Here is a 13,822-nt window from a genome sequence, read left to right as displayed (position 1 = left end):
TATATAACACAGATTAATTATTCAATAAATATAAAATTGATTTTTTTATCATAAGGATTGGAGAGTAACATATTTGTGGATTTAATATATTTTTGTTCCTATACGATTTTCACAATTGTTTGTATAAATAACACTTCTATTTATAAAATCATTTGAACTAATTTTTTTTTTTTAGGGATTGAACTAATATTTATTAGAATCAAAATTTGCAAAAATCTTATAATTAATATATTTAATACTTCGCATTATATCACCATATAAAAAGTATTTTTACATTTTTTATATATCACCATACAATGATAAAAATTGGTTTTGGATGAATTGATTTATGTTAAAAGTATGATGAAAGTAACATGATTTGCGTTTGATATGTTTATTTGAAAATAATTTGAATAATAAATTTGGGTGTACGTTTAAAAAAATTGAGTGTATAAATCAACTCTAAATTTAAATATATTATTTTCAACTTCAAGTTAAATTAATTCTAAACGTTAAATTCAATTTTACTTTTTTTTTTTAGAATTGTTGTTCCCACATTACATAAGGCTGTGGCACACGAGTAATTTACTCTTTTGCCCCCTCGACAGTTAACTGCCGATAAATTTAAAAATCCGGCTGACTGCAGTTAATTGCCGAGGAAAACCTTGGCAGTTAACTGCCGAGGATCTTCTGCTACAAATCTGGCAGAAGCTCTCTCAATTATTCATCTCATCTTCTTCAAATTTCTCTCACAAATCTCTCTAAAAAACACAACCAAATCCAACCAAATTTATTCAACAAAATCACAAGTAAGTAATTATAATGCTATTAACTTACATTTTAATTGTTATAAATGTTTTTATTTTTTAGTTTTTGAGTACATTTATTATTTTTTAGTTTTTGACTAGATTTACATGTTATAATTAATTTTTAGGGTGAATGTTAGTTGATTAATGTTGTTAAAATATTTGCATGATGTTTATGTTATAATTTAGAATTTTAAGGTTATTTATTATTTTGTTGTTTTATATTTATTTTTTAGTTTAGTTTTTAATTAGATTTACATGTTATAAATAATTTTTAGATTAGATCGATGTTAGTTGATTAATGTTATATTATATGATTAAACATAAGTTGAATGATTTATGTTATATTATATGATTAATTTTTTTATTTTAGTAAGAGTATATGATTTATAATTTTAGGATTATTTTTATGAATTTTAGAGTCTATGTATAATGTGCACATCAAGTGTTTGATGAAATGTTTGAATGAGTTTTTCATTGATTGTTTTTAATTTCTTATTGTGTAGATTTGAAACAATGGCCGGGTGGATCGACGTTCATGCGCAATTCAACGGCAGAGAACCTCAGAGGTTGAAGGTTCGGTGCCTTGGTGTAACGTTAAGAGGTTTCAAGGATCAACTGACTTAATTCAACCAAGAAGTCAACCCCAAAGACACAAGGAGGGTGGAACACCTTCGGTTTAAACGTCCAACGCTCGACGAGGGGAGAGTTTCATTCACTTGGGTGGAATTAACAAACGACGAAAACGTGACGAGCATGTTTTGGGAGCACAACATGTTCCAGTGGATCGATATGCGGGTGACGTTGCTGAGATCAACTGAAGATATCATCAACAACTTGATTCTGCCAGAAGATCGTCATTAGTTAAGGTAAGGTACATTCCAACTGCAACAATTATCTTCCTCTGGATGGGGCAATTCAAACTTGTTAATCGGTAGGACTCCAGCATTCGATAAGCGTCTTGAACGCTGGTATTCAAGTGTCAAGGAATGCATCTCATTCTTTTGACACTTGAATACTAGCGTTTAAGATGCTCGTCGAATACTGGAGTCCTCCTAATTAGCAAGTTTGAATTTGCCCCATTCAGTGGTAAGATGATTGTTGCAGTTGGAAGGTACATTTCGGAATGTAATGTAATTTGTTTTGTAATGCAATGTAATGTGATAACATATATTTTGTTTTGAATGGAACAATAATTATCTTATTTATTCACTTTTCGAATTTATTTATTCATTACGCAATTTTAATTAGTTGGATTCACGTTAGATTTAATTAGTTTTTATTCGAATACGCAATTATTAAAAACGCGACTTTAATCGAAATTATTCCAAATGCGATTTTATTCTAAGTACCATAATGTCAAACAAAATGTACAAAACACAAAAATAAAACATAAAATAATCGAAAACAATTAGGCATTAAAAGCCACTACATTCATTCATCCTCGTCACACAAGTCAATCGGGTTTCCCGCTACTGTCCCTGCGGCACCTTGTTTTGGTTGAGAACCAAAATAGCATGTCCTCTCGCTCCTCCTCAACCTCGATTGATTGTACACCGGCACCTTCGAACCCTTCTTTTTTTCGGAACCATCGCAAACAATTTTGTGTCACGTCATAGGCGATTTTTCTTTGTTCTTCTCATCACCCTGAACGTTACCCTGATTTTGATTCTGAGACATATCTACATTAAAAACAAATGGCGATCAAAACCTAACTAAACAACAATGCCATAAAATCATAAAATCAAAAACTAAACCTAAACTTAAACTATCATCAAAACCTACACCTAAACCTAAACAATTCTAACAATTCTACAACGATTCATCAAAACCTAAACCTAACAATTCAATAAAAGTTCTCTAACAATTCTAACATAAACTATCCTAACATATCATAAAATCATAAAATAAAGGCTTAAATATGCAAACCGTCCCTGTAATTTGGGCGAATTTTGATTTTCGTCCCTGTAAAAAAAAAAATTTAATTACATCCCTGTAAATTTTTTTTTGTTTTAAAAAGGTCCCTGGCCCCACTTCCTTGGTGATTTGGCAAGGTTTTGGCCACGTGGCAGTTGCTGACTGTGCAACTTTTGCCACGTGGCAGTCCACGTCATTATTTTTTATTTTTTTAAAAAAAATTGATTTATTTTTTTTTACAAATTTTTAAAAATTTGAAAAAAAAACTGAAAATAAATAAAAAAATCATAAAAAAAATTCCAATTTTTTTTTTTTGAAATGTGAAAAAAAAAATTGGAAATTAGTGTTTTTAAAATCTACAAATAAATTTTTGAAAAATAAAATTAAAAATTATATAATCTCAAAATTTATAACTTTTGAAAATATAATTTAATTTTCAGAATTAAAAAAAAAATGAATTTTCGTCAATTTAATTTTTAGTTTTTTTTATGTTTTTTAAATTTATTTTCAGATTTTTTAAATTTAAAAAAAATGAATTTTCAGAATTTTGAAGAATTTTTTTTTTAATTTTCAGTTTTTTTTTCCGATTTTTTAATTTTTTTTATGATTTTTATATTTATTTTCGGATTTTTTAATTTAAAAAATAAATTTTTAGAATTTTGAAAAAAAAAACAAAAATTAATTATGTGGCATGACACGTCAGCGCCACGTGGCAAAAGTTGCACAGTCAGCAACTGCCACGTGGCAAAAAATGTTGCCACATCACCAGCGAAGTGGGGCCAGGGACCTTTTTAAAACAAAAAAAATTTTACAGGGATGTAATTAAATTTTTTTTTTTTACAGGGACGAAAATCAAAATTCGCTCAAATTACAGGGACGGTTTGCATATTTAAGCGTAAAATAAATAAAATCTATATAATCGAACCTATATAATCGAAATTTAACAAAAAAAAAACAAACAAACAATTCAACCGCAAAACAACAATGCAATAGGATTAAAAAAACTTACTTGTTTTTGTGGTTGAAATTGGCTTGGAATGGGTTGAAATAGCTCAAAATCGCACATTGGAGATCAAAAAAACGTAACAATGGAGTTTTGGAAACTCGTATGTCTGTTTTGTTCTTATAACATTTTCCTCTGCGGTTAACTGCAGCTGGATTTCTAATTCCTCGGCAGTTAGGTGGCAAAAAAGTAAATTACTAGTGTGGCACAACCTTATCAAATGTAGGAACAACAATTCTTTTTTTTTTGTCAAGTAGCCTAGCGGCTGGAGAAATTCACCTTAAAGATGAATAAGTGAGGTGTCCGGGGTTCGAACTCCGGCCCCTGTATATAAATGCATTATCCCTTATCATATGAGCTAAGCTCAAGGGGGACAAATCCATTTTTACTTTAGTAGAATCAAATATATCAAAATCAATTATAGTTTTTAAATTCTTTTTTTTTTTTTTTTTTGAATATCCATTATCCGGCTGGTTAAACATGGTGCTCACATAAGATTCAATTTTAGCTCTCCAAAATGGAACCAAACATGATTTTTTTTCGAAGAATACTAAACAAGTGTCCACAAACATTTGTTAAGCAATTAAAAGAAAGTTTTTATTAAAAAGTGAAATAATAATGATTTAATAAAAAATAACAACTTATATTTTCACGATGAAAATTCTATTTTTAAATTCTTTAACCATCGAAGAGTTACCGGTTAGTATGACCATTTTCCTTTTTTTAAGTGAGAATCAATTAATTAAAAATCAGTTTTTGCTTTGTTTTGGTTAGTGAGCTCAACTTTGTCATTACTTTCTCTTCACTTTATATAGGTTTGAGGAAACGTGCAATCATTTCTATCTTGCGAGGTAAATCAGCTGAAAAGCAAGCATCAGCTTAATTAATGAACTCCACAGCTAAAAGCATTCAAAACTAGCCTTCATATAAATATTGGGACAATGTTGGGGTTGTATTTAAAGCATGATCTTATTGATTTGATTTTATGTGTCTTAAAAAAGAAAACAATGTTTGTGTTGATGGATAATGAAAGATAAGCCTGCAAAAGACTGAAGGAAATTTTGGGGCATCAAAGTAAGAACGTGCTTATGTACAGTCGGGTCTCTGAATAGATTCCTCTTCATCCAATCCCTTTTATCTTATCATATGCAAATGTTGCTTCACCCTCAACTTCTCTCTCTCTAGTGGGTCAGTGCACAAAAAGGGATGAAAAAAGGGTAGGGTGCTCTTGCCAAAATGCTAACGACTAAGAAAAGGTAGTGTTGGTATGTGAGATGAGGGACAGATAAAAGTAACAAAGATTTTATCCATAGTAAAGTAAATACAAAATGAACTGACTAAATTAATAGTATACTCTCTGTATATCTACATTCTATGAAAGATTACAAAGGGGTCCATACTATCCTGTGCTAGTTAAAATGGTCCTAAAAAATGACCAATTGATATCAAATTATACTGTATCTCTCTAATTTCAAAAACTTTATTTCGTCAGTTTTGTGATTTCAAAAACTATCATGATAGCACCACACTATAACCCTACAATATCAAGAATCAAAAAAATAGCCGGAATACTTTCCAAAAACTTTTAGACCTAACTTGATGCTAAGATATGGCTGACTTGGGAAAATATTAAATATGTCTGTAGTCATCATAATCTACACTATACTATAGTGTCTTCGTATGAGATTCAAGGCTAGGTACATAGATGATAGATGAATGTTTGTCTTTAGAGTAGAATAATGCTATAATGGAGGTACATACTACACAGTTTGGGGGCATGTGAACACTACAAAGTTCACATCACAGTATCTATATGAGCTGGACTGGGAAGGATAATTTGTTGTTGTTATGTTAGACTGTGTCTATGTCATACTCATACAACTGCAATGGGTTTGTGTTCATTTTGGAATTTAGTTCTGTCATGACAACAGCTTTTTTACGGTTTTACTGTAGCTCAACCAGAAGGGTTGGAACTTTCAACTTTGAGCTCAATATAGCATTTTCCTTTTCATTTTTTCTTTCCTCTTCTTTAATTGTGCAACAAAACGACAACAGGAAACCAAGGCATGATTCTGGCCAATTGCTTCGGGTATTAAGATTTGGTAATTAATAATGCTTGGCAAAATTTGCTTGTGTCACCAAATCGTTCCAAACTTTGGCGTTTGTGTATATATAGTATACTATCGTCCAAAAATTGTTTACAGTATACATAATTCCAAACAGGGCGTCATCCATCATTATGAGTTTATATCAACCATATGATGAAGCCAAAGTAAATGAGATATAAGGTAAAAGGAAAGTGTTGAAGGAATAAAAAAGTGACTTGTTGTTTGAGGAGTTAAAGTGAAAACTGAAAAGAATGGAAAATAAAACATATGAGTAGAATATTCTCTTGTTTGAATAGATGTTTTTAGAAACTAGGTTGAAGGTCGAACCGATGAAACATTTAAGTGCTTGTTTAATTACTTCAACCATAGTCGAATTGGAAGACAAATAAATAAAACTATTAAAAGTAAAAATAAAATAAATAGATGCCAAAAAGAAGAACACGGTTCAAATGCGGTTTAATCCGACTGGGTGAGTGGCTTTCTTCGATTGGATTAGGCCTAAGGTACATTGAGATCAAACCAACAGAAGAAACAACTAATTTTTCAATTCAACCAGTTTAAAGTAAAGGAAGCATCTCAATTTTTCAGCTTTCCCTCCATCCTCCAGTCTTTCTTCTCCCTTTCTCAGCATTCAAACACAACACTAAAGTTAAAATAGGAGACTTTTTTTACTTTAAAGTGAATGAACTCTAGGTTGGATCTTAGCGAGAGACATATTTTCTTTTTATATTCTTATCTCTTTCAAGAATCAGTAAAATTAAGAATTTTTTTAGACCTCAAGTCATTGTTTAACTAGGACCGGGAGTTAGGTGGACCCAAAGAGTTTGATGGAACTGGGCTGCAATGCACACTTTTTCCCCAGAAGTCCCAGAAAATGAATGAGCCAACTTGCTGCAAACCAACCAACAAGTAATGCTACTTTAGATGGGGCAAGTGTTATGTTGCCCCACTGTGCTATTGGTTCTTGTTGTGTCCTAATATCTGTTCGTTTTCCAAATATAGTGTGGCTTCTTGTTGATATATGTATAGAAAAGCATAAATTTAAAATAAAATGACTTCTGTAAATTGTTTCTTTTTTTTTAAACAAAAATTAAGTGATGATTAAAAGTAACCTAAATTACAACTATTAGCTGGCTGCCAATTTGAATGCCCTGAATTGGCACCAAGCAAGTATATGCTAACAAGAATAATTAAATTTAAGGGCTCAAGGGTGCATTGCATGGCAGTGATACATACATAAGGAAAAAATGGGAGTTGATTGAGCTGATGACAATTCACCCAGAACTTTCAGTTGTTGCTTTCTCTGCAAAATTATATACAAAAAAAACTTGGTCAGAAAAAATGGTTAAAGTATGCAAATAATTAATGAAATCGATGCAAACTAGGATTAAGATGACAGTCCATATTTTCAAAGAATTAGATGAGATATGAGCCTCTTATCATTGCTGCAAATCAGTGTCGTAACTTGAAAGTACTTTGACGACACTATATATCCTATTAGTAACCGTTGTAATAGCAAATAGTACCACTATTTCATCTGCTTGTTAGAAAATATGTAATGCATGCTTGATTCTATTGTGATCTAATATGTCTTAAATCATGCACTTTGGCGAATTACAGAAATTCTAAAGCAGATTGCCTTGTACTTGGACTTCTGATCAGTTTGTCTAAAAGTCAATCCTAACTGCAAGGACTATTCCTCAAGTCCTTTGATTCTCATTAGAATCATAGCTTAAGACATTTTAACTAATAGGGTTTTCAAAATCTTCTGTGGCCCTAGGAGCAGATTTGGCTGTGTTTAGTTTTGCATATGGTATGCCAAAATCCAATTTGAAGAATAAGTTTACCTTGGACTATCATCACGCTAAAATTAATTGACTAAATTTCACTTTGAATAAAAACCAAGTTTGCCAAATCAAATTTATCAAGCCAGATCATTATTTTGATATGTAGTATGCCAGCTAGAATGATTGATCTCAGTGTTTTGTACTCGTGGCAAGTGCATGTGGGGTTCAAAAGTGTCCTTAAAGGATAAAACACGATTATTGAGCACTGAGTAGTGAAAAAAGTTGACAAGTTACTTTCTCCAAATGGAAATCAATCAGGTCACAGGTTGGCCAAGAGAAATCCCTGAAATTGTACATCATGATGCGCTTATGCAGATCAGCTAACTAACATGCATGTGATCGAGGACATAAATAATAAATATTATAGTACAATCCGATTTTCCAGGTGTATTTGTATGGAAATAAGTATAAATGATTAATTTGGTAGAAAGAAACTCATAGTATGAAGTTCCAAACTAGCTTGTAAAGCCAAACATCTTATTCTTGGTTGTCCAACACAAGCACTAATGTGGTAGCCAGTTGTGATGATACAAGCAAATAGCAATCAGACCCAAACTATTAATAATAATGTTACATGCAAAAAAAATGAAGTAAGCAAATATATACAATATTAGAATAAATTTGAAATCATTTGACCAGAGTAATTGCCCAAAATTAAAAAAAGGGGGAAAATTATAATAGATTGGCTCAAGTAATCAGCTTGTGTGTCATATAGTTGTAGACATTTTCCTAATATGTAACAGTGACTATTTATTAAATCTACAACTAAGTTAACAGTTCTTGAGCTGTCAGCTCAGTAGTAAGAGTTTGGTCAAAAAAATTAAGCTCAGTAGTAAGAGTTTGACCTTATAAGTTATAATCTCAAGCGACGAAGTTCAAATTCCATCGGAAACAGTTGAAAAACGGTCATCAATGCCACTTTAATTAGAAATAATTTTTCCCTTCCTCAAATTTAAACCTAAAACCTAAAAAAATCTAGAACAGTTCATGAATGGATCAATCACAAAACATGCCGTAAATTCAATTTTAACTTTGCAGAGTAATAAAACAGTGTAATGGCTAAACAGAGGACATTGGAAGGGGAGGGGGTAGAATTCCAACACGAGCAGTTAGTAACTATTAGAAAATAACTAGGAATTTAAAAAAAATAAAACTATAGTATAGGATTAAGCCTTTGGAGACATGTATATACCATGAGTAGTGCCAGTAGACATAATACGGTCTATATTATCAATCCTCCCTTGTATGGATTTTAGAAGTGAATTCAGTGATGAAACTCTTTTCCTAACACTAGATATCTTAGCAGCATGTTGCATTATGAATGGCAAAGGTGCATCTTCGAGTAACTGATCAAGTTCTGCCCAAAAAACACAAAGTTCAGGTTACCAAGTTGTAGAACTAGAGTGTTTAGAAATTATGACATCTTAGAGTTATAGGAAAAGCTTTAGCAGAGGCATTTACATTAAGCAAAACTGAATTGAAATTATAGCAACTTAACAAAAGATAACCCATATTAGCACACTACAGCAGCAAGTTCGACATAGCAATTAGGACTTCAATGGAGAGTAGATCGGCATAGAACAGTGTCTGTGTCATCATGCAGACAACTCTATAGTCATCTTGGGAAAAGTGAAATGTTTTTTTGGATTGTATAGCTCATGGAATATCTACACAGCTCTATGGTGCACTAAATTTTTGGATTCAGCCTTCTCACCTCATGGTAAAACACTCTTTGATGGAGTCTAAGAAATGGTTCTTTCTTTCATAAAATTTGCTAGACTAGACCATATGGTTGCCAACTTCTTTATTTAACTGAGAGGAACAAAATGTGTTCTTGTGTTTTTAATTTAAATTTAAATGATTAGGGCAAGTTTTTTGTTCAAATTAATATTCGCACTCCAAGTAAAACAATTTCGAGCCAGGAGGCTAAGATGTAGACCATCATAGAACTTGCCCATCCGGACCATATAACTTACAAGCATAACTTATCCCCACGAGATAAACCGAAGGTATCATACAAAATGAATACCAGAATTATCAACTGCAATCGCCAATTTAAAACTCCCAAGAATTGACTCTGGCAGCACCACAAGAAAAGCTTCTTCCAAGTGGAGAGAATTATATAATTATTTCCAGCTTTTTCTTTCTTATTGTTGAATATTTTTATAAGGGAAAAGAAAGGGAAAAGCATGATGATGGTGATAAACCTTAAATTAGCAATAATATGGTTACCAAATTCTCTGTTCCATTTTACTTTTCAGCTAAGAAATCCATCTTCAAATAGTTGTCACTTGTCAGGAGAACAAAACCTCTTACCACAAAAATTAAAATCCGGCCAGAACGCCTAAAGTTTCACACTTTTTCTTCTTTCCGGTATAGAATAAGCAATAGCATCTTATATCACATTTTTAAGCTTTTTCTGAGTTTTTCAAATACAAAACTAAGAAAGAATGCAACCACCATACATGGTGAATTGCAAGCAAGTAGTAAAGGTGCCTACTTTACTCACACAGAGCTTGGGCTTGAATTGTTTCCAAAGCATGTGGTAGGACAAACACAAGTATTAGGTAGCACATGTGAATTAGTGGTATTGATTGTTTCTCGGTTGACCTCGTAGAAAAACTTAAGCAGTACTAGTGTAACTATCGAAATCAATAATACTGTGTTAGGCCCATTGAGTTTGCTTTCCCTTGACTCAGTAGTAGGTTAAACAGAACCGTCCAATGTTACTACCTACTTCACCAGTTTATAGAGTAGCACTCAAAGTAACTCCTCGCTATAACACAAAAAACAAACCTAGAAGACTGTAGAGATGATGGCCTGTCAATGAACATTTGTCAGGATTGTTTCTTTGTGTAAGAAAGAATTCCTAGAATAGTGGCATAAAAATAGATTCAAAGGAATACAGATTGAAAACAAATGAAGGATTTCTTATTGGTGTAGAGAGATTGAAAGAGAAGATAAAAGGGTATACAACAAAGATAATAAACTTGCACAGAAGGCTATCTGAAATGAACACTCTCCTTTCACACTAGAATCCAGTCACAAAATTTAATTATTCAAAGCTATTATTTCCTCTACCAATTGAGGACTATTTAAACACTTCTAAAGAATAACAATAATAACAATTCTTAACAACCACCTAACAAACTTATCAACTTACTAACTAGCTTCTATTAACTAATTCTTAACTACTCTAAGTATCATATATTCTATATCCTAACAATATTGAATAAAAGATAAGCATTTAAAGAAGCACTTGTGGAAAGGATAAAAAAAGAATGTTGTATGAAATTAGTTGAACAACAACTTCTTGTGTAAATTTTTTATTTATTTTTTTTGAAAAGGCAACTTCTTGTGTAAATTAAAATTAGTTTCGACATAGTTTTATTTTCCAGAAATTCTCTCATTTAACTAAACTATAAACTATGAGGACTTTTCAGGAAGTGATGAATCCATGGAATTATTTTAATTGAGAAGCTCGTAAACTTGGACATAGATTATTTTAAGGTAAAAAAGCCAATTAGACTATTTTGGCAACTTCATAAAATAATATCAAGCGATTGCCAAGCCTGCGCTCGGAATCAAACTTCATCAGATTTCAGAAACCATAACATAGCAAACCCTAATAACCAAACACCGTAAATTTTCCTACATGGCCAGAGGGCTCATTACCCTTTCGGCCCAGTAAGGTAGCACCGGCCTGACTAGAATCACTTTAGAAATTTTGAGATGTTTCAAAACCCTTATAGGTGTTCCTTTGAGTAAGATTTGAGGACAAACATGGGAAAGAGATCATGAACTTTAGGGGTTATCCTACCTTTCAGCTTGATGGACAATTGTAGCCCCGAACCCAACACTTAAATGCAAGAGTAATTTAATTTGTATGCGGACCTCGACCTTAGAAGTTTTTTGTATAAACTCATAATATCATGACGTTTGGATCTTCAAAATGATCTCAAACTGGACTCGCCAACATGACTTTTATCCTAAGCATACCATAAGAAGTGGGCAACACTTAAAATTGTGCAAGCAATAAAGATTTTAGAGGTCTCTGAAATGGTATGAAGTTTGCTCTTTTGGCCCTCCATAATAGCTCACAAATCCTGAAGAAGAAAAAACGTTTGGTAGTTATCCACCGAAGCGCTTTAAAACACAAAAAACAACGTTTGGGAGATATGAACCGAAAGGCTGAGCAATTGTGGGGGGCAAAAGAGCAAACTTCCAATGGTATAGCTACTATAACTGCGGCCGCATCAGCCTAATTTTTTTCCAAAGTATCAAGGTTCAAAGTGTAACTGCAACCACAATTTAGAACCATGATCACAAGTACATACACTATCTTACACACTCTTGCTAACTTCAGCAATGGTGTGCTTATTACGTACTAGTACCACCACACACCATCGCTAGCGACCCTACTACTGAGGAGGTATCACCTCTGTAGCACCGACACTTCTAATTGAAGGTGTGTATCTAGTGTCCAACACCAACATGTGTGTCACTGCCTGATACTGACGCAATTTTGTCTTTTTTTACTACATATGTTGACTTGTCGGTGTCGTGTCCAGCGTCGATGCTTCATAGGGTGTCACCACAGTACAACAACAAATTCCTCCAACATTAATAACAGTGACACGATGTTATAATCAAACATTACAATTTTCTCAAAACCAATAATGAATCATTCAATTTGAGCACAATGTTGTAAAATCCGCAAGGAAAGTAAAAAGAGTAAGAAAAAAAAATACCTCCAGTGAGACGATCGATAGAGGAAGAGAGATGATTTTGGCTGATGAGAGTTTGTTGAGCTCTGAAATCAAAATCCGTAATTACGGAAGAGAGAATCGAGGACAAGCCTTTCGCCAACACATCGGAGCTCTTCGAGAGGGAATCGCCGGCGGCGTTTTCGGTTTCAGAACTGTTATCGCCGGCGTGAGAACTTGAAGGTTCCGTTTGAACGACGACGGTGTCGTTTTCATCGGTTGAAGTGTGGTGAGTGTCGCTAGAGGCTTCCATTGTGAGAGTAGTTTGCGACGGAAGTGATGGTGGCAAATTATGCCGTGACAACAGCTCTGGTCTATGAAGCCTGATACGGATAAAATACCGATACGGCCATACGAGAAATTTTTTAAAATTTTCGATACGACACGTACTCGATACGTTATTAAAAAAATCATTTTTTTAAATAAGTACACAATGTATAAATGTAACTTTTTATCTTTTATTTTTAGAGCAAATAAATTATATCATTTCATTAAAAATTAAATCAAGTGACAATTAAAAATGCAAGTAAAACAAGTGACAATTACATATATTTTTTTAGCACAAATTATAATATAGTCAAACTTCCTTAGTACAATCCAAAGATAACTATAAAATTAAAAAAAAATAAAAAAACACCATCATCTAGTGTTGACCACTTGATACTTAATACTAATTGAAATTGAAAACAAACAATTTTTTCTCAATTAGAGAGAAGAAAAAGATAAGAGAATGATGTATTAAAGGGAGAAGAACAGAAGAAGCATATTATTAAAGAGAAGAGAAACAGAGGTAGAACTCTCCAGAGGTGTTGATGGAGGCAATCAATGATGTTGATGTTGAGATTGGGTCAATCGGTGGTAATGGTTAGAAGAGGGAATAACTATTGCTCGGTGGTGACGAGGAACCCTATTTTCTGGGATTAGAAGAGACAATATGTTTTTCATAGCGCTGCTAGTCTTTATGTATTTTTATTTTATTCTTTTTTTAAAAAAAAGGAAATATATAAGAAAGATGTATCGGTGTCGGAGTATAAGTTAGTCGTATTGGAGTATAAGTTAGTTGTATCTGACACGTCTCGGAAATTGTTTTTCAAAAAATTAAATGTTAATTGGCCGATACGTCTCCGATATACATATTGGGATGTATTGGTATCAGATATGTGTCAGACACGATTCTTCACTATTTTTGTAGTATCATAGCTTCATAGGCTCTGGTAGCACAATTAACACTTGGGTCTGTTTGGATTGATTTATTTTTTTAGCTTATGAAAAATAGTTAATGAAAATAAATAAGATTTTATGTTAATTTATAAGATGCATCTTTTTTTGGAAGCTGAATCCATAAAAACTCCTCTTAAAACAATTTTGGGATGGATGACCTTCTGAAAGTTTTCCA

At 32.6% G+C, this 13,822-nt stretch overlaps 1 protein-coding gene across 1 annotated transcript; it reads right to left on the bottom strand.

Moving 5' to 3' along the window:
- Positions 1-6,869: 6,869 nt before the first annotated feature.
- LOC25487026 (uncharacterized) lies at positions 6,870-12,813 on the bottom strand. Its single transcript, XM_013608872.3, has 3 exons — positions 12,412-12,813; positions 8,853-9,017; positions 6,870-7,116 (listed from the first exon to the last, which is right to left on the bottom strand). The coding sequence occupies exons 1-3, from the start codon at positions 12,677-12,679 to the stop codon at positions 7,088-7,090; spliced, it is 462 nt and encodes a 153-aa protein (XP_013464326.2). The 5' UTR covers positions 12,680-12,813; the 3' UTR covers positions 6,870-7,087.
- Between the last annotated feature and the right edge of the window lie 1,009 nt (positions 12,814-13,822).

Source organism: Medicago truncatula, chromosome 2, assembly GCF_003473485.1.
Source record: "Medicago truncatula cultivar Jemalong A17 chromosome 2, MtrunA17r5.0-ANR, whole genome shotgun sequence".
In the NCBI taxonomy this organism is placed as follows: Eukaryota; Viridiplantae; Streptophyta; class Magnoliopsida; order Fabales; family Fabaceae; genus Medicago; species Medicago truncatula.
The sequence above is the reverse complement of the archived record's forward strand: the minus strand, read 5'-3'. Positions and strand labels throughout refer to the sequence as shown.